General features: G+C 38.6%; 2 protein-coding genes across 14 annotated transcripts in view; one reads left to right on the top strand and one right to left on the bottom strand.

The window, feature by feature from the left end:
- Positions 1 to 1,467, bottom strand: part of SPATA17 (spermatogenesis associated 17) — a 323,445-nt gene extending 321,978 nt beyond the window's left edge. For 4 of the 6 annotated variants that reach the window (XR_002336102.1, XR_002336104.1, XR_002336105.1 and 1 more), the window contains exon 1: positions 1,330 to 1,463. Coding sequence is in view for 2 of the 6 variants with exons in the window: in XM_021063977.1 (XP_020919636.1) it covers positions 1,330 to 1,397 (68 nt within the window). In the remaining 4 variants the exon portion in view is untranslated. 6 annotated transcript variants of the gene reach the window in all.
- GPATCH2 (G-patch domain containing 2) overlaps positions 1,688 to 21,870 on the top strand; it is a 182,107-nt gene continuing 161,924 nt past the window's right edge. For all 8 annotated transcript variants that reach the window (XM_021064103.1, XM_021064101.1, XM_021064099.1 and 5 more), the window contains exons 1-5: positions 1,688 to 1,867; positions 12,163 to 12,882; positions 17,944 to 18,005; positions 20,853 to 21,035; positions 21,717 to 21,796. In XM_021064103.1, coding sequence (XP_020919762.1) covers positions 1,812 to 1,867; positions 12,163 to 12,882; positions 17,944 to 18,005; positions 20,853 to 21,035; positions 21,717 to 21,796 — 1,101 coding nt within the window. In that variant the 5' untranslated portion in view covers positions 1,688 to 1,811. The remainder of the gene's footprint in view (positions 1,868 to 12,162; positions 12,883 to 17,943; positions 18,006 to 20,852; positions 21,036 to 21,716; positions 21,797 to 21,870) is intronic.

The raw sequence follows: 21,870 nt of genomic DNA, 5'->3' as shown, positions 1-21,870 counted from the left end.
TATTAGCATCTGACAAATGAGACAACATTTATTTATTTAGTTATTTTTGCTTGTTATGGCCACACCTGTGGCATATGGAAGTTCCAGGCTGGGGTGGAATCCGAGCTGCAGTTGAGGCCTACGCCACACCCACAGCAATGTGGGAACCCAGCCGCCTCTGCAACCTATACCACAGCTCAAATCCTTAACCCACTGAGAGCCAGGGATCGAATCTGCATCCTCATGGATATCAGTCAGGCTTGTAACCTGCTGAGCCACAATGGAAACTTTCAGATTACACAGAATTTAAATAAGGATACAGAGGAAATGAACGACAGGAATAAGGAGCACATTGTGCAGCAGCTATTATGTGTCAGAAACCATGACAGACACTGGAGACCCAAACATTGATGAGCCATACCCCCACTTCTGGTTTAAGAGGGACACTACATACAGCATATTATCTCAAACAGAAGGTAAAATTATATTGTGCTAAGTGCTGTGAGAGAAGTACACAGTGCTATGAGAATGCAGTAGGTGAGATAAATGTTGGAGTAAGAACAGCTTAACAAGATACTGTCTTATTGACATATTTCCCAATTGTTCTGGCATGTCACCATATCCTCCCACCCTCTGATTCACTTCTTTGGAGTCCCTCTTAAACTGGAATATCTCCGGAGGCATTGAAAAGTTTAGGATGGAGAGCTGGATAAGGCTGCTGGTGTCTTCCTTAGCCCTCTTCTATTTTTTTTTTTTTTTGGTCTTTTTGTTGTTGTTGTTGTTGTTGTAGCCCTCTTCTATTAATTAACATACTGATAACTGATTTTCTTGTCAAACAGTTTCAATACTGTCACTTTGGGAAGCCAAGGGAGTCACTGAACAGTTGAGTTCAATGATATTTGTGACATAATGGAGGCTAAAATCCCGGGTAGATGGAGGACAGTCTGAATTCACCCAGCTAAGGAGCGTGGGCAACCCTAGTCAGGCCATTAAAACTTGTACAGGGAGGATAGATACCGTTTTCATCAAACTGACGAATGATGATATTAAAAAACCAAAACAACCCCCCCAAAACAAAAAACTCCTTCATTTTACTAATTTACCAGCATAAATAAAATTTATATTTTTCCTCAAATCATCTCCAGCTGATAACCACGGCCCCCTTGAGCTATAATCCCCCTGCATGCCAACACCACTTTCAAATCCGTGATTACGTTTGCCGGCCAGGAATGACGAGAAAAGTGGGTGATAACATTGACTCAGGGAATTTGTTCATAGGTCGCTCTTGTTGAGGAAGAACAGGCTGGGGTGAGGCCAGGCCTTGGCGCGCTCCGCCAGGCTATGACCTACCTGTTTCTGTAGTAGTACTGGCGGGCTACACTCGCGGACCTGGCCTGCAGCCGGGCTAACGTGGCCATAGCGCTGCTCGCGGGCTTCGCCACGGGTGTTACTCTCGGTCTCCTAGGCAACCGGGCTAAACCATCATGCTAGTCCCGGGGGGGGGTGCAACTTCTCGTTTACTCCACATTTTTCCCCCCCGCTCTGTTTCCATTTCCGGAAGACTAGAAAGAAAGTCAAGAAATTTTGCTTGTGAAACATTTCAGGTCATTGGCTTCTCTCTCTTCTGGGGAAAAAACGAGGAGATTCTGGGAGAAGGCAGCAGGAGGGGGAGGAGAACCCATGGTTGCTCCGGGCTTCCGGTTTCCGCCTCCCGTCTGCTTCCGGAAGCTCAGCTCAAAATGCTGAACTGCTCCCGGGAAGGGGCTGGTGCAGTGGTAGTTGGAGTCTGTTCTCGGGCCTGAGCCTCGAGGCCAGGCTCCTGGGTGTCGTTAATGTTCGGGGCCGCCGGGCGCCAACCGATCGGAGCTCCAGCCGCCGGGAACAGCTGGTGAGGCTGGCGGCCCTGGGGATGGGAGAGCTGGAAAGGGGGTGATGGCTGGAGGGCGCTGGACCTGGAATGGAAGTGGGGGGGGAGTTGCGATGGAGGTTCTGAAGACATTTAGGCCTCGCTCTCACTCGTGCCTGGCAAGGAGGCAGTTTGAGGAAGGCGACGAGGTGTGCGCTAAAGCTTTGTGAAGGAATTCAGTAAATGCTTGCTGATTGCCTGTCTGCCGTTCCACGATAATATAGGAGTAAAGCTTTCTGGACTCCTGAGGCTGTTGGTTTCCTTGTAGATGTTGACAAGACGAAGGACATAAGAATGCATCTTAATTTAGGCCCAATTTCCTCGTTTCCCTTTTTAAATTTACTAGGTTATACCAGGTGTTTTGGAAGATCAAATCCCAGAAATCTAGACCTCTGGAAGTTTAGTAGTCGAGGAGACCTCGCCCTTCTGTCCCCTCTTTTTTGGAGGCGTAACCTACCAGTTTCTGCCCCTTGAACTTGGCACCCTAGTTCAAATGAGATGTGCATGGGATGTTTCCTGAAAACATACATCAATGTCATGATTAAATTTGGGCTTCGACTGAAGTATCATATCATCAACTCCACTTAGGAATAATAAACTGCTTGGACTTTTAAAAGTTCTTGCACAAATTCATGCACTTTATCCTTATGACAGCCCTGTGATAGGAGATTATCACAGGCACAGAATACTTAAGTGGCTTTTCCAACGTTGCTGTGCATCCTTTAGTCCTAAAGCTAGAAGCTGGGTTTGGGATTTCTACTTGAAAACTATAATTCCGGTCCTATTTTTTCCCCCAAGCCCTCCTCCTCCTAGTATACCTAAGACAAGCAGTGAAACAAACAAGCACATATTCTACTGACTGTTCTCAAACATAAAGTGTTGAACAACAGGCCAAATATGACTGAAGTATGTATGTCCATTACTAGATTGTGCAGCAAATGAGAATGAGGGATTCTATACTAGTCTATGATCTCAAAGAATTTCTTTTGCATCACCTGTGATTGAAAAGTTAAAAGAATATCTTGGCTGAGGAGTTCCTGTTGTGGAGCAGCGCAAAGGAATCTGACTAGTATCCATGACGATGATAGTTTGAACCCTGGCCTCGATCAATGGGTTAAGTAAGGATTGGGTGTTGCCTTGAGCTGTGGTGTGGGTCGCAGATGCGGCTCGGATCCCGCGCTGCTGTGGCTGTGGTGTAGGCCAGCAGCTACAGCTCCGATTCGACCCCTAGCCTGGGAACCTCCATGTGCCATAGTTGCTGGCCTAAAACACAAAAGAAAAAAAAAAATATTTTGTCTGAAATGTTTTGAATGAGATCAGATCATTCTGCAGTTCATTTTATAATGAGTATAGATTTGGTTATGCTCCTTTAAAAATATTTTAGTTGAAATATGCTTGATTTACATAATATCAGCCTTGTTACTCAGTATTTTTACAGGTTATGCTCTATTAAAAGTTATTATAAGATTGTGATGGGGGTGATTTAAGGGTATGGGATTAAGAGAAACAAACCATTGTGAATAAAAAGATAAGCAGCAACGGTGTATGTATAGCACAGGGAATTATAGCCATTATCTTGATTATCTTTTATTTTTTATTTTATTTTTTTTTGCCTTTTGTCTTTTTAGGGCTGCACCTGAGGCATATGGAGGCTCCCAGACTAGGGTCCAATCCGAGCTATAGCTGCTGGCCTACACCACAGCTCAAGGCAACACCAGATCCTTAACCCAGAGAGCAAGGCCAGGGATCGAACCCGCCACCTCATGGTTCCTAGTCAGATTCATTTCCACTGCGCCATTACGGGAACTCCTTGATTATCTTCCTTTTAAATGCTCACATTTTTCAGTGAGAAAATTAGTGAGCACTTTTTTTTGAGCCATTTTTTTTTTTTAAATGATGATGTAAGTAGCATAAAATAAAACACATCATTTTCAAGCATTTCGTATTTTTGGTTTGGCAATTGCATCTACCGTTTGACCCCCACAGAAAGCAAGATCCATGACATTTCCATTACCCCAGGGTTCCCTTTCTGGGGTACCTTTCGTAATGTTTCCCCATTCAGCATCTTGATGAGTGAGGAAGGAAAAATGTGCTGTGTGGACTGTCCTGCTCTTGCTGTAGTGATACTGATATGGAGGCTAGACGACTCCTTAACTGAAACATATGACTCTTTCAACTCCTTCCTCACCCTTTCACCTTCTACCCAAACATGTTAGGTTCTTCCTTGTAGTACGGTACAAATGCATGTGCGTTTTATCCCAGCGATGAAATCCTAGTACCTTTAGCAATGCTACTACTAAGTAGTTATTTGATGCCACGGTGGGTTTTTTTTTTTTTTAATTTTTAAAAATTAAAGTGTAGTTGATTTACAGTATTGTGCTAATTCTGCTGTATAACAGAGTGACCCAGCCATATATATATATATGCATATGTATATGTATATACACACGCACGCATTCTTTTTGTGATGTTATCTCCCTTCGTGTTTTATCCCAGGAGACTGAATATAGTTGCCTGTGCTATACAGTAGGACCTCCTTGGTTATCCATTCTAAATGTCATAGTTTGCATCCACTAACCCCAGACTCCCAGTCCATCCCACTCCCTCCCACCCCTTGGCAACCACAGTGGTGCCCAGTGTTAAATGCGTGTATCATCTCCTGTAAGTCTGTTGAGATAGCTGCTAACATTTTTTGCATTTTATAGATGATGAGACAGGAGCAAATACAGATTAAATAACCTACCCAGATATCTTATTGGCAGTATGATTCCAGTATATCTAAAATAAGATTCTTATCTATCCCAGTATACTGCCTGTGTGTCCAAATAAGATGCAGTATCACAAGGAACATATAAACTGGCAAGTATATTCCAAGCTTTGTTAACCAGCCTAGCCTTCCTGATGTATTTAACTCCCATTTGATTTCAACTTTTTCCTCAAACACCAAGGTTAGTTTTTCAGTTTCCAGGTACCACATGGGTAAATGTAGATGATTTATCTCTTTCTTAATAATTTGCTAAATGTAGAACTGATATTTTATAACTTAAAAGTCTAAGGAAAAGTTTTTGTTGTTATTTTGTTTGTTTGTTTGTTTTTGTCTTTGTAGGACCACACCTGCAGCATATGGAAGTTCCCAGGCTAGGGATCAAATTGGAGCTGCAGCTGCAGGCCTACACTGCAGCCATAGCCACGGGATCCCATCTGCATCTGCAACCTACACCACAGCTTATGGCAGTGTAGGATCCTTAACCCACTGAACGAGGCCAGGGATCAAACACGCATCCTCATAGATACTAGACGGGCCTGTTACCACTGAGCCACAGTGGGAACACTTTATTTATTTATTTTTTTGAAAAGTTTTATACAATTAAAGAATAAAACTATGACTTCTGTGTCAGAAAATACATATTTTTTTGTGTGTAAGTCATTCTTATAAGTAGTTCAAATTATATTTTTATAAAATCATTCTAGCTGGGAGTGTCCATCTCCCTGGCCTGCCACCTCATTCAGGTATAATTTTGAAAGTAGGATCCAAAAAGTACCTATTTTGATACTTATTAAAATTAGCTTTCCTTTCAAAATTTGTTAACTTCCCTTTCAAAATTTGCTTCATTTAATAGACAAATCATATTTAGAGTTTCAACATACTTCTTTATTGCTCTGTGCTTTATTGGTAGTTTGTATTTAAAGTCAATATATGAGGGGTTTTTTTGAAAAATTTTAAAGTTGAACTAAGTAAATTTTAAAAACTAAGTTCTTGATAATGAAACTCAAATTATTATTGATGTATTGAGCTGTAGTATCATTTATTTCACTTTATATGGCTTTACTTTAAAAAAGCTATTACAAATAAACTATTGATTCTGGATTTTTTTTCTATAATTTCATTTTTAATTGGCATTTTATTTTTTTTTTTTTAGGTTTAGAAAACTATATAGTAAAAATGTGTTTTTTAAGTAACTCCTTTTTTTTTTGTCCTTTGTCTTGAACTCAATTTTGTATTGTCAGGTTTGTTTGAGTCACATTTCTGTTTCAGTTTGAAATCTGGATTGTTCAAATTTTTAGTAAAGCCATATTTTTTCCTTTGTTATTTGTTCATTTAGTCATTGATTGGTTTGTTTTTGTTTTGTTTGTTTTGTTTTTAACATCTGTTATGTCAAGCACTATGCTAGGTACTTGTAATTAATATTCAGTTGTCTCATTCTCATTCATGTTCTAGAAATTCAGAATATATGTTCAATTAGTGTTGAATAGTAGTTACCATGTATGAACAATGCATGAGACTCATTTCCTAAATATTAGAAGGTGGCTTAGATGTGCTTTAATATACGCATGTTAACAAGAATTGTTATAAAATATTTTTTTGACTTTAAATTATTTTTGCTTGTATTAGACTTATATAGATTTTATTTCATCTAGGCAGTTTATATTCAGTAGTTTACATTTTGAAAGTGATTAGAGTATAAGGAAAGAAGTTTGAATAATTCTTGAAGTTGCTAAATAAAAAAGTCAAAAGAATAATCTTCAGGAGCTCCCGTCGTGGCTCAGTGGTTAACGAATCTGACTAGGAACCATGAGGTTGCGGTTCGATCCCTGGCCTTGCTCAGTGAGTTAAGGATCCGGTGTTGCCCTGAGCTGTGGTGTAGGTCTCAGACACAGCTCGGATCTGGCATTGCTGTGGCTGTGGTGGAGGCCGGTGGCTACAGCTCCGATTCGACCCCTAGCCTGGGAACCTCCATGTGCCGCGGGAGCGGCCCAAGAAATGGCAAAAAGACAAAAAGAAAAAAAGAAAAAAAAGAATAATCTTCAAATTTAAAGAATAAATGAGCTTACCTTATTAAATCACTTGTTAGAAAGCAGAATTAGAAAATCACTGATTAGATTTTTTTTTTTTCTAAAGCCATGTCTGATTTGTGTTTTGTCATGTTGCTAGGGTAAGGAGGAAAGAAAGCTTTCTGTTTCTGTGGTGACAAAAGGGACAAAATAACAGCAAGCAGCACCTCCAATTGAGTGCAAGTCAGTAGAGCTTTTGGTCCCATCATGGGAAATGAATTTTTCTCTTTGGTGGCAAACTTTGTGACTCTTAACTTGGAAGGATAATGTCCTTTCATCTTTTTTTTTTTTTTTTTTGAGCTATAAATTATTAGGCTAGGAGTAGGTCAGAAACACAGCATCTTTCTTTAACTTGAGATTTTCTCTTTTCATCCATAAAAGTCTTTTAAGGAAACGCAGCAATTTCTTGAAATTGTATGCCAGATTTTTGCAAATGTCTATTACCTCCCTTCTCCCCATAATTCAGAGTGGTTCAAGAATTCCGAAAGGTTGATGGTCTTTGCTTGTATTATGACATACTCAGGATTCCTGATACAGTTGTATGTTAAGAGAAGAATGGTTTGATATTTCAGTGACAGCTTCCTCTTATTTCTGTGTAGAAGTTGTTGAAAGATGAGATAACTGCTCCATTCTTATCCTCACAGAATCCCTACAGGATAGTCATTATACCCATTTTTATGATGAGTAAAGAGAATCAGGAGACAGGCAATTTGCCCAAGGCCCTATTGCTAATGAATACAGTATAATTTAGCTTCCAGATTCTTGCTGTGACTCTTAAAGCTCAGGCTCTTTTCAATTTCCTCCCAGCCTTTTCTCCCCAAGAGGGTTTTGATCCAAATTTATTGCCTAGTGTAAGTGTAAAGTCATAATTAATCATGTACATGTTTCAGAATATGATAGATGCTCCCATCCCTATGCTACTTGTTTTCAAAAAGGGAGAAAGGATTTCTTTTCAATAGATAGGTCGGGGAATTTCTAAACTAGCCCAAGTGTTTCCATTTAATAATGTTAGTTATTTTTAATTTCCTAAAGTAATCTGTCCCAAAATACATAAAAGGAGAAAATTGAAAGTATAATCTCTTAATAGATTACTAGGCTGAGATAAAGACTTATTTTGATAAATAATATATCATTAAGGAAGGAAATCTGTAAATTCCTATGAGCAGCAGAAATCTTAATCGAACTTTAGATAATTCTTATGGATCATGTCTTGTTAAATTAGTCAGAAAATTCAGCCCTTGATGTGGCATCTTTAAGACTCATGATTTGCCTGTTTAGTCACCCACTGCCACGGTCAACACTCTTATGTATTCATTTTAATCCGTTTGGCTATTTGCCGCATACTTTTAGAAACAACCAGCCTTTCCTCTCTTAAATAAAAGCTTGCCTGGATATCAAGGAATATTACTTCCAAGACTGTTTTCTTTCCTAAGCTTGTAATAGTCATAGTATACATTCATCAGCATAGTTCCTGACTGTGCACTGCTAACTCAGTGTTTTTGTGTACACTGAATTTTTATTCATATAGAACCTAACACATACATGTCTATTCCTTTACATTTCTGAAGCCCAACTGAACAGTTATACTTACCAACAGGTAACTTTCAGCACTTACTAAAATCACTTAACTTTGTAGAAGAAATAATCTGTATTTTACAGAGATGAAGATGAGGATTTTATCATGTACAAGGTGATAAAGAATATTTGATTTTTTCCCCCTCAACTAGATATCTGTTAGCTGTAGTCAATTAGCTTTTAGATATATCTGGAAGATTTTTATTTTATAATGAATCTGTTGAATTTATTTAGTAGACAGAACATGTCTGTCCTCTTACAGTTATTTTTATCAGTATCCAGGCAAGGAAATTTTTCCGTGTTTTTTCTACATATGCTATATTTTTCCTTGTAGGAATAGTAGTTATTTCTAATACAGGCTTCGAAAAAATAATAGTCACTGAGAAAATAGTTATTACTTATTGGGGGGTTGGGGCAGGGGGCTTTCTTGCCTTAAGCTCCTGCCGTGCCTGCCTCTACATTATTGAAGGCCTTGGAAGCCCTCGGTTCATCAGTCAACTTGCCAGTTGTTCGAGGACATATGGGCAGTCACATAGGACTGGAGCAGCTTCCTGATTCTTCTTCTTTGAACCAAAAACATTTGGGAAAAAAAAAAAAAAAAAAAAACCCTTAAACTCAGTGCAGTGTTTTCTACATTAAATGATATTCCTCACTCTCAAATGTGCGGTTTTCAGGAAGGTCTTTTCTGAATTCATGAGAACTTGGTGTTAAAGGAAGCTAGGGAGAGCCGTTCACTCATTTTACTGGATGTTTGATGTTGCCTGGAGGAGGACAAAGCAACCAACCTGACGTTTGGCCAAGTATTCTTACCTAAAGTTGGCAGATCAAATTCTGGGTTGATCTTGCATTTATATGGCTCAGCATAATCTAATGCCCCCTGAAATAACAAAATGTTTATCTCTTAAGTCATTGCCTTTTACAGACCCCAACCTTATATAAATAGTGGGACTATAATTTTATTATTCATTTGGACTAGATTTAAGAAAGCTATTAGTGAACAGTTATCTTAGGCATTGTGCTCAGTGCAAACTGTTCCAAAATTTTTCATTTCTAGTAGGTTCCAAGTAAAAAAAATTGTTTTATAAATGTGAATATAAAGCTTCCAAAGTAGCTGAGGGGCAATTCACTGGATTTTACTGTAATTCAACTTTTAAAACTACGGATGCTTAACAAACATACTTTTTTTTTTTTTTTTGTACAGAAAAGTTATGTATTTCCAGGTTTCACCTCCAGTAGGAAAGGACTTATTTAAGAAAATGTCTTTAGGATAAAATGTTTCAGGGTAGGGGTTTTCGATAACTGCCAAAGGAAATAAATGAGCTATTGATCATGTGATGGTCTCTTACCCTGACTTTTTCTGTGATGCCCGTGGATACCGGTTTTATTTGAGAGGTGTAAGTAAAATAGCCTGACTAACTGTAAAGCAGCTTGACTAACTTTAATAATATTGGCTCTTTAATAAGAGTTTTGGTCGAGATTGACTCGTAGAATTCTGGTGAATTGATATTCAAGAGGGAAAAAGAATTTGAACTCTGAGTGTCACTTAAATGTATTTTTCTGTGTTTTTATAAGGTTTTTTTTTTTTAAGCTTTTTAAAGTAGTTTTTTGCTTAATTCATCTTTGAACGGCATCATGGAATAAATCAAATTTTTATTTTTAAATTTCTTTTTTCAGATTCTTTATTTTCCCACATAGATTATCACAGAATATTGGGTAGAGTTCTCTGTGTAGCAGGACCCTGTTGGCCAATCATTCCAAATACTAGAGTGTGCATTTTGCCAGTCCCAAACCTCCAGTCCACCCCCCCAACCTGTCCCCTTTAGTAACCATTTGTTTTCAAAATCTGTGAGTCTGTTTCCATTCTGTAAATAAGTTAATTATTTCTTGAGAAAACCAATATAAAATCAAATATGGCTGGCTTTTAATGATATAATAAAGTTTTGCTTTCATTTTTAGTAATATTATTGGTTATATTTTGTTAAACTATTAGTACAGCAGTTGAATTAATTTAAATGGAATTAATTGAATGGTATCAGATTTCAGTGGATTGAATCTGATGTGCTAACCTTTTTCTAAAGTTGGGACCATCAAATTTTCTAAAGTAAAGCATTAATTGTAACTTTCAAAATAAGCTGCAATTTTAGGTGGAGATTGTATTTGTGCATGAGTTAATTTTGCATTGCTGTTTAGAACTAGTCATTCACCCGTTGATAAGAAAACTATCTTTTCAAAAAGTAAATTACTCCAGAGCCAGGTGATTCTGAGTCTTCTTTTAGACAAAGGATATTTCCTGTAGTATATGTTAAATGGGCTTCCAGTGAATTTTTTAAAAGGTGCAATACCATATTCAGAGATGATCATTCTCAGACAACATTTCCTCCACCGAAAAAGTACTCAAGGAAAAGAACAAAGTATTCATTGCAATGAAAGGAAAACTGGAAAGGCAGTTATTAATGTATAGGTTATGGAGAAAAGATCCATTTGGCTTATCAACATAGTCAGAATTGTAGCCCTGGTATTGGCCTGATGCTAATTCCTATGTGATACGTAGTCCTCTTATAATCAAATGCGGTGTCCTGAAACCTGAGCAATATATAGAAACCTTTCAAAGGAAACAAAACGAAACGAAACAAAACCCAACCGTAGTGACCCTCCAGAGTTCATTTAATATATATGTATTCGAATCACCATGTTTTGGAAAAACAGATGACTGTATAGGCTTTTTGTGTATTCTTTAAGAATGTCGGAGGGGATTGATCTGGAAATACAAACTCACGTTAACTGAAAGACAGTGTCCTGATACTGAGTTTTAATTGCTCACAGTGTGCATCTGACCAGTCACTGCATCCCAGAGCCATGCCCATTTATTTCTGTATTCCCTGCGACTGCTTTGGCCTTACGGTGGGAAAAGTGGAGCAGTTAGAGAGACCTAATGGTCTGCAGGGCGTAGAGTTATTTTCTACCTGGCCTTGTACAGAAAACGTGCCTACCCGTGCTAAAGACTCTAGAAACTATATAGCCTTTAAAATCGAGACTGTTTTGCTCCCAGGTGCTTCTAGAACTCAGTTTAAGAAAGAATGGTTCGTGATCATCTTATATAAGACAGGTATATGTTTGAAATACCTGTTATGTTTAAAAAATAAAATCAGGGGCCTGGGCCCTGTATCCCACCAACTTGAGAATCTTTGGGACCTGGGTTTGGAAAGGACCCGTATCATTGATAAAGGTTCCCAAAGAATACAAATGTTTATCCTTGCTGACTTGTGGATGGTTTTCTCATTGCGAGTATAGCTTTAAGTACAGGTCTTGAAAGTACCCGCCAGTCCTTCTGTATGCCTTGCCTGTGGTGGCAGTGACTGGTAGAGCACGTGGCCAGTAGAGGACTGTATGTTAAGGTCTTTACTTAGACATTGGGGGTGTGTGTGTGTGTGTGTGTGTGTGTGTGTGTGTGTGTGTGTGTGGTGGAATGGCAGGGCATCCAGAACGTTCTCTCTGGATGAGAGGAAAAGAACAGGAGCAGACTAGAGTATAGTGATTTAAGCAGAAATAACTTGTTCCTAATTAGATGGTAAAAATATAAAATCACTAGTCTCTTTCATTGCTGATGTTATGCTTAACTCTATTGAAAAGTAATTCCTATGTTGAATAAAAGAACTTATACAAGAAAAAGCTTAAAAATGAGTCAGAATATTTGAAACCATAATATCTTGGGTAGGAAAATTAAGTAGCTTTTAAACATTTCTTCCTAGTAACTGAATTCTAGTCAGATGTAGAGCAAATTACCTGCTGTAATAAAGTAGGTTAATGTGGTTACTTCTGCCTATTTTCTTTAAATTTTTCTTTCTTTCTTTCAAAAAAAAAAAATGTAGGCATTTCAGTCGAACCATGGAAGAGCTGGTTCATGATCTTGTCTCAGCCTTAGAGGAGAGCTCAGAGCAAGCGCGAGGTGGTTTCGCTGAAACGGGAGATCATTCTCGAAGCCTGTCCTGCCCTCTGAAACGCCAGGCAAGGAAACGGAGAGGGAGGAAACGGAGGTCCTATAATGCCCATCACCCCTGGGAGACCGGACACTGCTTAAGCGAAGGCTCCGACTCTAGTTTGGAAGAAGCAAGCAGGGACTATAGAGAGAATCACAGCAATAATAAAAAAGATCACAGTGACTCTGACGACCAGATGTTGGTGGCAAAGCGCAGGCCATCCTCCAACTTAAATAATAACGTCCGAGGGAAGAGACCTCTGTGGCACGAGTCCGACTTTGCAGTGGACAGCCTCGGCAACCGGACGCTGCGCCGGCGCAGGAAGGTCAAGCGCATGGCCGTGGACCTCCCGCAGGACAGTGCCAGCAAACGGCCCATGAGCCAGCCCCCCGAAGGCTGCAGGGACCAGGACGTGGACAATGATAACAGAGCGTACCAATATCAAGAGTTCACCAAGAACAAAGTCAAAAAAAGGAGGCTGAAAATAGCTAGGCAAGGACCAAAAACCCAAGACGAAGGAGTAGTTTTAGAAAGCGAGGAAGTAAGCCAGACCAACAAGGACAAAATGGACTACGAAGAGCAGAAAGTCTCAGATGAACTCATGAGTGAAAGGTGACTTTTTTATTCTCTAAATACAAAAATAGGTGTCTCCCGTGTTTGCGGTTGAATGTGTTTTGGATTTTAATTAATTCTACTTTGAAATAATTGTGAGTTTTAATAATGGTAGTGATATCACTGTTTAACCACAGTTATATTTACTTAAAATTTATGATGTTTAGCACAAAGCAAAATTGCTTGTTTGATTTATACAAAGGCTTTTGATTGTGTTATAATGACTTAATTTCCAGCTACAAAGAGAAAAGGAAATGGATTTTCAGTGGGAAAGTTGTGTGCTTTTGAATAACAGTGCATTTATAGCTCTTAGAATTGCATTTATAATTATTTATTTGTTTAATTACAGAGCTTTAGCCATTGGTGCTTTTTAGTGTCACAATTCATCCGTTTATTCTGATTCCTGAGAATCAAAAGTTGAGAGCACTTCGACCCGTGTGGCTAGGTATTTTAAGAAGCCTATGGATTGCTGGGAATTCTGACCTCTTATGAGTTGCAAAACCCAGTTTAGAGTCTAGAAAACCTGATCTTGTCATTAGACCAATGCCAGAAGCAGTGATCCTTTTTGGCAGTTAGTCTAATCCGTGCATTCTAGAAAGCAGGTATACCACAGTGATAGCTGTTAAGGATGATTTTGACAGCTGCAAAAGGTAAGTGATCACTTTTCTTTTACACAAACTGATGTTACTTGCAGAAATGAGAAAGTATTGACTGTTCATTCTTTTAAGCATGTCCTTAAAATCAAATGCAGAACTATGGTCAAGAAAAAAACATGCTTTAAAAATGACGTGGGAAGGCGTTTTTGATTTTTAATTGTTAGGCTTGGCATCACTTTGATCATGGATTGTGAGCTGTGGATCTAATAAACATTTTATATATATACATACATACATACATACATACATACATATGTATGTATGTATATATATATTCTTTTCCCTTGTAAATGTGATTGCAGATAGCACATAGGACCTGGCATAAGTTGATAGAATCGACCTTCTCTTGGAGGTGGTTTTCTATTTAGGTAATTTTCCTAAAGATGTAAAGATGACTTAAAACATTCCAGGAAGGTTTTGAAAAGCGTATGGTACCTGCTTTTCTTCCAAGAAAGTTGTCATTTTTATACCAGAGTGAGAATTATTTCTGTGCTAGTATCGGGCCATTGTGACTGAGCTTGACTTGAAAGTAATTGTCTTGCTCAGCTCCTGGGACGGGGGTGTGTGGCAGTGGAGATAAGTCCTCCATTCTGGCTTCTCCCCCGGTTACCTGCTTTCTGGAGTGATCGTGGAAGCCCCTCCTTTTATTGCTGTCTGCCTTTTATTGATAGACATGTACCCTGGACTAGGAATGAGATGATACTCTTCTTTTCCTTATTAAAAATATTTGAGTATTAGGTGCGGTCCGGCTACCTAGCATCAACAACCTTGGTACACATTTTCAAAAAGGATGTTTTTGAATATTTGAATAAATATTCAAATCAATTTGAAATAAATTACAATTTTTCCTCTTATTTTAAATGTACCCCTATAGTTATTTTTAGCTGCATATTCTTTCTGTGGGGAGGCTGCTAAATATTTAAAGTACGTTCCCAGCAAGAATAAGTGTTTTTTGAGACTACTTCCAAAGCTTTCCTACCATAAAAAGCTGTGTATTTCTTGGGACCGCAGGATAAGCCTGGCACTGTCTCCCTGTGTGTGTGATTTTAACAAACATTTGAATAACAACTGTTTACTGTTCAGTCATGGTCCCAACACAAATAAGGCCGACCCTGTTCTCTCTAGCCGAATCATCCAGAATAGCCAAACACGCAAGGGATGAAAAAGGTGGAAGGGACTAGGGAGGGCAAACTTCTTAAAGGAGCCGTGATTGAAGGCCTCGTGCAGATGCTAGAGGAGCTGAGGCCGGGCATCCCAGGTTGAGAGAATGACCCCGGCAGAATGTGGGTTGCGAAGCAAGTGTGGCATACGTGGGAAAGCGTGTGCAGTCCATTGTTACTGCAGTGTAAGTGGGCGCTGAGGCCCGTGATCAGCGCGTTGGAAGGCTCATGTGCTCCGGTAGCTTGGATTTCATCACGCCAGGAATGGGAAGTCAGCGGAGAAGGCTGCACAATGAAAAAAACAGTTCGATTTAAATTTTCCCAAAGTAACCTGATCTTGACAATAGAGTTTAGTTTTGGCTCCAGTCCATCGTAAAAGGAAGGTGAATTATGACAGTACAGTAGAAGGCGGAGAAAAATGTGAGAGCAGTTTTAAGAATTAGAATCAATGGACGATTGGAAGATGAACGAGAAGGAGAACGCTCGGATGACGCCAAGACAGCGAGAACAGAAAATACAGGAAATGAACAGATTGAGGCAGGGGATTGGGGTTGGTGTCCATGCATTAATTCAACAAGCCCTCACGGAATGTATTCTCTGACTACTGTGCTGTCACATCCCACTAAAGTGGTGGAAAGAGGCGTCCTTGGATATAAGCCGCAGTGGTCCCTCAGCTGCTGAAAATGAAAAGGCTCGCTTCCGTGTCAGGTCTTGTTGTGATTTATCAGGCACACCAACAACTGCATGATATACTTGGAGCAACTAGCTAGATGCCCATTAGGTGAAATGTAAATAGGGAACATGTTCAAAACATGCAAAAATTGCTCAAAGGAGGACAAGGATCGTGAAGGACTAGTGAGTCTTAGGTAATTCTCATCTTCTTTAAGAAGAGCAGCAGGTAGAGAGAGAAGAGAGAGGAGGTTGGGCTACCACTAGGAGAAAGAACGTAAACAGAAGGACCAGAGATGGGGATGGGGGGATTTAGGTGGCGGTCCATCCATAGGAAGCCTTGAAGTCTAAATTTAGTCCAATAAATGTGGGAAAGTCATTTGAGATTTTTAATCAAAGGCTTATTTTATGTACACTTACGCACACACACATGCACCTGTGTGTTCTATAAACTTTCTTTTAGAATAGTTCTAGATTTACAGAAAGGTGGCAGAGATAGTGTAGAGTTTCTGTATATACCCTGTTCCCATTCATTCTGCCCCCAGTTTCTCCTGTTGCCAATATCATCAGTTACAGTAGTACATTTGTCAATTAATGAGCCCACATGGACACATTAGCAAAAGTCAATACTTTATTAGAATTTCCTTTGTTTTTATTTAATGTCCTTTTTTTTTTGTTCCAGGAGCCCATCCAGGATGTCATGGTATTTTTAGTCCACAAGTCATGTTTTGAAAAGATGAAACTGGCTATGTGTAGAATTCGTTAGAGGAAATCTGAACTCGGGGAGATAGGAAGACCACTGTACCCCCCCGCCCCGCTCCCCAAAAAAGGCACACAGATTCACAATCCTTTATTGTAAATCTGAATTCTCAAAGCTGTGACATGAAGTAATTTGTGGCCAAACCTAACCTGACCTTATTTAATGAGGATATCCCATCATTTGATTGAAAAAAAAATGTGTGAATATGTTTGATGATGAAGTGCTACTCCAGACCCCTCTTAGGATTTTAGAATATACCTTTCTAGACTGTGAAAAAAAGAATGAATTTGAAGTAATTTTGCCTGTCGGGTTTCAGAAAAAGGATTGTGACCTACGGTATGGAATTTTAGAATTTGTGTTGTTTGGGGCAGACAGCAGAGCGCTACTCAGTCACAAAGGGAAAGCAAAATATCTGTGGTCGTTTGGGCAGCTAAATAGCAGAAAGACAAAGTTCCTGAAGTGTTTTTAATACTGTCTTATCACTCTGCATAGAGGAGCACACGTGTTTGTAGACAAGAAAATACGTAAGTTGGTGATGCTCTTGGAAAATACTGTTTTCTCTCATTAACACTTGTTCAGGGAGTTCCATACATTCTCTTAATTCGAAGAAAGTTAAAGAAACAGGTACCAATTCAGAATTCCTTGGGAAAATGCGCCACCCGAATTCTTATACTTTTTGTTTATTTTTTTAAAAGTCGAACAAAAACTTAAACCAACGATAATGGAAAAAGTGAAAATCATTTAAGGAAAATAAAAGTCAGACAAACTCTAAAAGATTTTATGTTCAGAAAAGGAATGTGGATTTAGAGTTTTATCTGTAATTTGTATCTTAAACTCACAAGTGAAATATTTGAAAGGAAATATTTTAAAACAGAGTAGAGTTTTTTTTTTCAAGTTAGTCAGCGTTCTCCCTGTTGATGGGAAATATTAGAATTTAAAAATCACCTGGGACGACTTCCTGCTTGGTTAGGAGTAAGTATTACAGTAAAAAGAGAGTATGTGAGAATTTTTAAGACCATTACTCAATATTCTTCGGAGACCAAAGCTCTTATTACCTGACCTTGTCCTTGGGGTTCGTTTAACTAGAGTCTCATGTAAGCATCGCTTCTAATAAAACCAACTGTGACCGTTCATTCATGTCAGTCAAATATTTACTACTTGTTTTAATTTATGTCTTAGATTTGACTCTGTGTCAAGCCCTCAGACTTCTGTGGGAGTACTGAGAACCTGTTATTTTTGTGTGCCTCCTCCTCCGCAATGGCAATATTCATTTTAGGGGGAACCTTAACTTTGACTTCGCTCTAACTGTGACTGTTACCATTGTAAACTTCCCCCCCCCTTGCTAAGTAATAAGAGTTGTTGTGAATTCCAAAGTAATGTCTTTTCTGGAATATTTGTAAATGTAGGGATGAAAAGTCATTCCATTCCAGGCCCTTGTATCTCACGTCCTAGGGCTCAAGCCGAATTGCATGGAATAAGAAAGGAGCAGTGAGCATTTGATGAAAGCAGATAATAAAATGCATCAATTGTGTCAGCACCTCGTTACAGTCACATCTGGCTTGCTGTCAGAGTCCCATTAGAGTCCTGTGGTTTTATGTGCCAAAAATAATACGCTCTGTAGTTAATGGATCCAGGATATTTGCCGTTTGATTAAAAAAAAAAAAAGTCGTCTTATTTTCTTTCAGACCCTTGGTCAGCCCTAAGTTCCATCTCTGAGCTGCCATGTCTCTTTAAAATGTGACAGTGGAGAGATCAATTGTTCTTTTGATCTGTTTTTTTTTTGTTTGTTTGTTTTGTTTCTTTTCCCTTGTTGCAGTGATTCCAGTAGTCTCAGCAGCACTGATGCTGGTTTGTTTACCAATGATGAGGGAAGACAAGGTACTGCCTGTTCTTTTTTTTATTTCTTGGGGAAAACTGCCTTTATGTTAACGTTGTGCTTATTGCTGGTACTTTCAAAGGTTGCTGACTGCGGTCCAGTCCCTTCCTTCCACACACTACGTGGTGGACTGGGATTTAGTTCCTTTCCCTGCTATGAACGATATCCTGTCCTTAGAAACCTAAACTAATTGATGATCCCCCAGAGCTAGTCTGTGGAGCTCCTGAAGTCAGGAAAGGATTATCTCCCTTGAGAAAGTTTTACAAGCCTCAGTCTTTTTAATGTTGTCTCCTTCAGCAAGCTCACAAGACTCCGGTTCTCATTCTCCACCCAATTCCCCGTGTACTTAGTTCTGTTTAAGCATATTCATAACGGTGGATTTGTGAGTCATTTGTCATTTTTATTCAGCTCTGACATTTATTCATCCTATCCAGCTTATAAGTCATTAGACCAGTTTCTTGCATGCAAAAGTATACACTGTTCAACAGTAATGTCACCTAACCTGTATCTTCTCCGTCTTTGAAATTTCCTGAAGCTTTTCACACTTCTTCACCATGGCCTTAGTTTGAAACTACCTGTTCCCCTCGAAAATACCAAAACCCCGGTAAAGGGACAGGAGGCATCCATGGAAATATTTATCCCAAGTGTTTTCTGACTTGCTTGAGATCTTACAAGGAAAGCAGTCATTTCCAAGGGGAAATAAAAAATGTTTTAATTATAAATAGTTTAATAATGTTATGGAAAAAAAGGACAAAATAATAGCTGCCCCGCAGTTTTTTTTTTTCTTAGTCTTTCCTTCCTCTTGGCAGTACGAGTAAATTAGTACTTCTTTTTGCTTACTTGTAAATTATTACTCCAGGTAAATAGATATATAACTGTTTCAAGGACCACAGACTTCCCAAAGATCAGACACTTTGCTGAAATGAGTTAGAAGGGCTGAGAGTTAAGTGTGAACACCTTGGTAGTAAACCTAAGTTCTTGTTAAAATAGCTGTGTCTACTCAGAGTTATGGTGTCAGTGCTGAATTTGCTAAGGAAATGGAATGGAAAAGCTTTTTTCAAAAATAACTTTTGACAAGCCTATCAATCTTTGAGAAGCATTGAATGGCTTAGAATAATCTGCTAGTATTTATTGTGAGCCATCATGTTTCATCACTAAGTGCCTCTTTTACATTTAGTTTCTTATTTTATTCTTAAAACAACTCTGAGTTTCTGCTCCACTCCTTTTTTTTCAGATGATGAAACCCAGACTAATAAATTTGAAGTAACTTCCCCAGTGTTAACAAAGCAGAATTCGAATTAGTTTGTCTGACTTCAGAGCTCAAGTTCTTACTCTTTAGCTATTTGATTTCCCCATTAAGAAGAAAGTTGTGTATGACATCCAAAATAAAATAACTGCGTTTTTCTATGATAGTGCTGTCCCAGTTGGAATTAAGATCTAGGGTCGTTAGTTTTAAGTGACTCCCTTTTTTTAGGCTTATACCTTACCTCTGAATTCTTAACATAACTCTCAATGGAAATACTAATATATATGGGCTTTCAATTGTGCCTGTTTTTTCAAAAGTTAATTTTTATTAAATCCTCAGTCAAAACAAACTGATGACTTTGGCTTTCCAAATGCTTTCAACTTCACTCCCTCATGATTTGAAACAGAGCTATTTCCCATAAAATTATTTTCAATTGAAGTTTAAGTTTTTTTTTTTTTTTTTTTTTTTTTTTTTTAGTTTGTTTTTAAAAACATTTGTAGTAAGAGATTTTGAAAATCAGAAAGCTTCTATAAGAGAAAAAGTTTACAGCTGTCGTGATGACCTTTTGGAAACCAGAATTAGTAGTTTTTCTAAGAATCATGAAGAAGACTGATGACTCAGATCATATTCAAAACGCTGTTTGTCTTTTGTTTTTAAAAGCCATCTGCTTTCTCTGGTGTTTTTGTCTCCTTATACATCTCCTTATTTAAAAAAAAAAATACAAAATACTTTTGATTCACACCAAAGACCCATTTCAAATTGCATTTTTAATTAATTGTTATTCTGTGGTTTCACTCAAGGATAAAAGTCAGACTTAACTGAGAATAGCGTTCTATTTTAAAAATGCCCTGCTTGTAGTTCATTGTGGTTTCTTTGTAAATTCTGTGGTGGTGTCACTTTTCATTTAAAATCAACTTTTTCACAACTATTTCTTAATGAACTTAATCAGATTAATTTCATTTAGTCACATCTGTTCATGATTGTTCCCATTTTTACACTCCATACAAATCATGAAATTAAGCTAATTATATACCATTATGAGCTGCAAAGAACGGGTTCTGCAATTTTCTACCTTTTAATTCCTGGCAGAACATTAAGGCTTGTTTTTCCCTAATATCGAAAGGGTAGGAACTTAAATGGATTTCCCTATAGTTTTTGCCAAAGATTATCCAATTTAGTATTGTTTTTCACATTTTTAAATTGGTTCTGAAACATTTATGTTTTTGTGGATGGCAGCTCTCGTTAGAGTGTTAAAAAAAGCATTTCTTAAGTGAAACTCTAGTGTAGAAGAAAAAGTTTTCTTTATAGATTATACAGATGATTGCCAGATAAAATACAGGACCCCCAGTTAAATTTGAATTTTAGATAAATGCCAATTTTTTTTTATTTTTTAATTTTTTTTTTTTAGTGAGTATGTCCCATTTAGGGTTTGGACATATACTAAAAAAATGTTCCCAAGTGTTGTATATGTATATTTATATTAAAAGTGAATCATTTATATGAAATTCACATTTAATTGCCTTCTTGTATTCTTTAAATCTGACAGCTCTGGTTATTTGGCTGATCAAACTGAATCTTTGGGGGATTTCTTGTCTTTGCTCAGGTGATGATGAGCAGAGCGACTGGTTTTACGAAAAGGAGTCGGGTGGAGCATGTGGCATCACTGGAGTCATTCCGTGGTGGGAAAAGGAAGACCCAACCGAGCTAGACAAAAATCTACCCGATCCTGTCTTTGAAAGTATCCTAACTGGTTCTTTCCCACTTATGTCCCATCCGGGAAGAAGAGGTCAGTAGCACTCCCTGTCTGGTGGACACAGCGGGCTTGTAGTCATTCTAGGAAGAAGCATTGAAAGAGGAAGTGTGAAGTGGGAATGAAAGACTCAGACACAAGCTGCTGTAAAAGCGTGTTGACCAGTCATTCAGCTACCACATTTCTCATGCTTTCAAATGGTTGGAAAGGTTGACTTGCGTTCTTACTAGGCCCATGGTGAAATGATAGAGAAATTGAGACGAAAGAAAAGCCCTGGGTAATACTCTAAGATCTAAGTAATTAAGAGTCATGGCCGGGAGTTCCCTTTGTGGCTCAGTGGTAACCCAACTAGGATCCATGAGATTTGGGTTCAATCCCTGGCCTGGCTCAGTGGGTTAAGGATGCAGCATTGCTGTGGCTGTGGTGTAGGCCGGCAGCTGTAGCTCCGATTCTGCCCTAGCCTGCGAACTTTGACGTGCAACAAGTGGGGCCCTTAAAAAAAAAAAAAAAAAAAAGAGCCGTGGCCTGGCTGTGCCAGAAACCTACCAGGCATTACTTTGGATCTTGTGAGTGTGAATTTTGCCTTTCATCACCGTCACCACCGTTCAACGTATCAACCCCCTCCCCACCCTTACTTGGATTTCTGAATTGGTAGGAACTTATTCTCTGCTCCAGTGATCATAGACGCGCCTTCAATTGAGGACTTTGATTTTCCAGGTTTCCAAGCTAGACTCAGTCGCCTTCATGGAATGCCTTCCAAGAATATTAAAAAATCCGGAGGGACCCCAACTTCAATGGTAGGCATGCTTTCTTGTTTAACTGTCATGTTTGGAAATGTATCCATTTCTATGGAATAAAAAGCCACATCCTC

Source organism: Sus scrofa, chromosome 10 (genome assembly GCF_000003025.6).
Source record: "Sus scrofa isolate TJ Tabasco breed Duroc chromosome 10, Sscrofa11.1, whole genome shotgun sequence".
Lineage (NCBI taxonomy): Eukaryota > Metazoa > Chordata > Mammalia > Artiodactyla > Suidae > Sus > Sus scrofa.
Note: the sequence above shows the minus strand (reverse complement) of the source record. Positions and strands in the feature narration are given on the sequence as shown.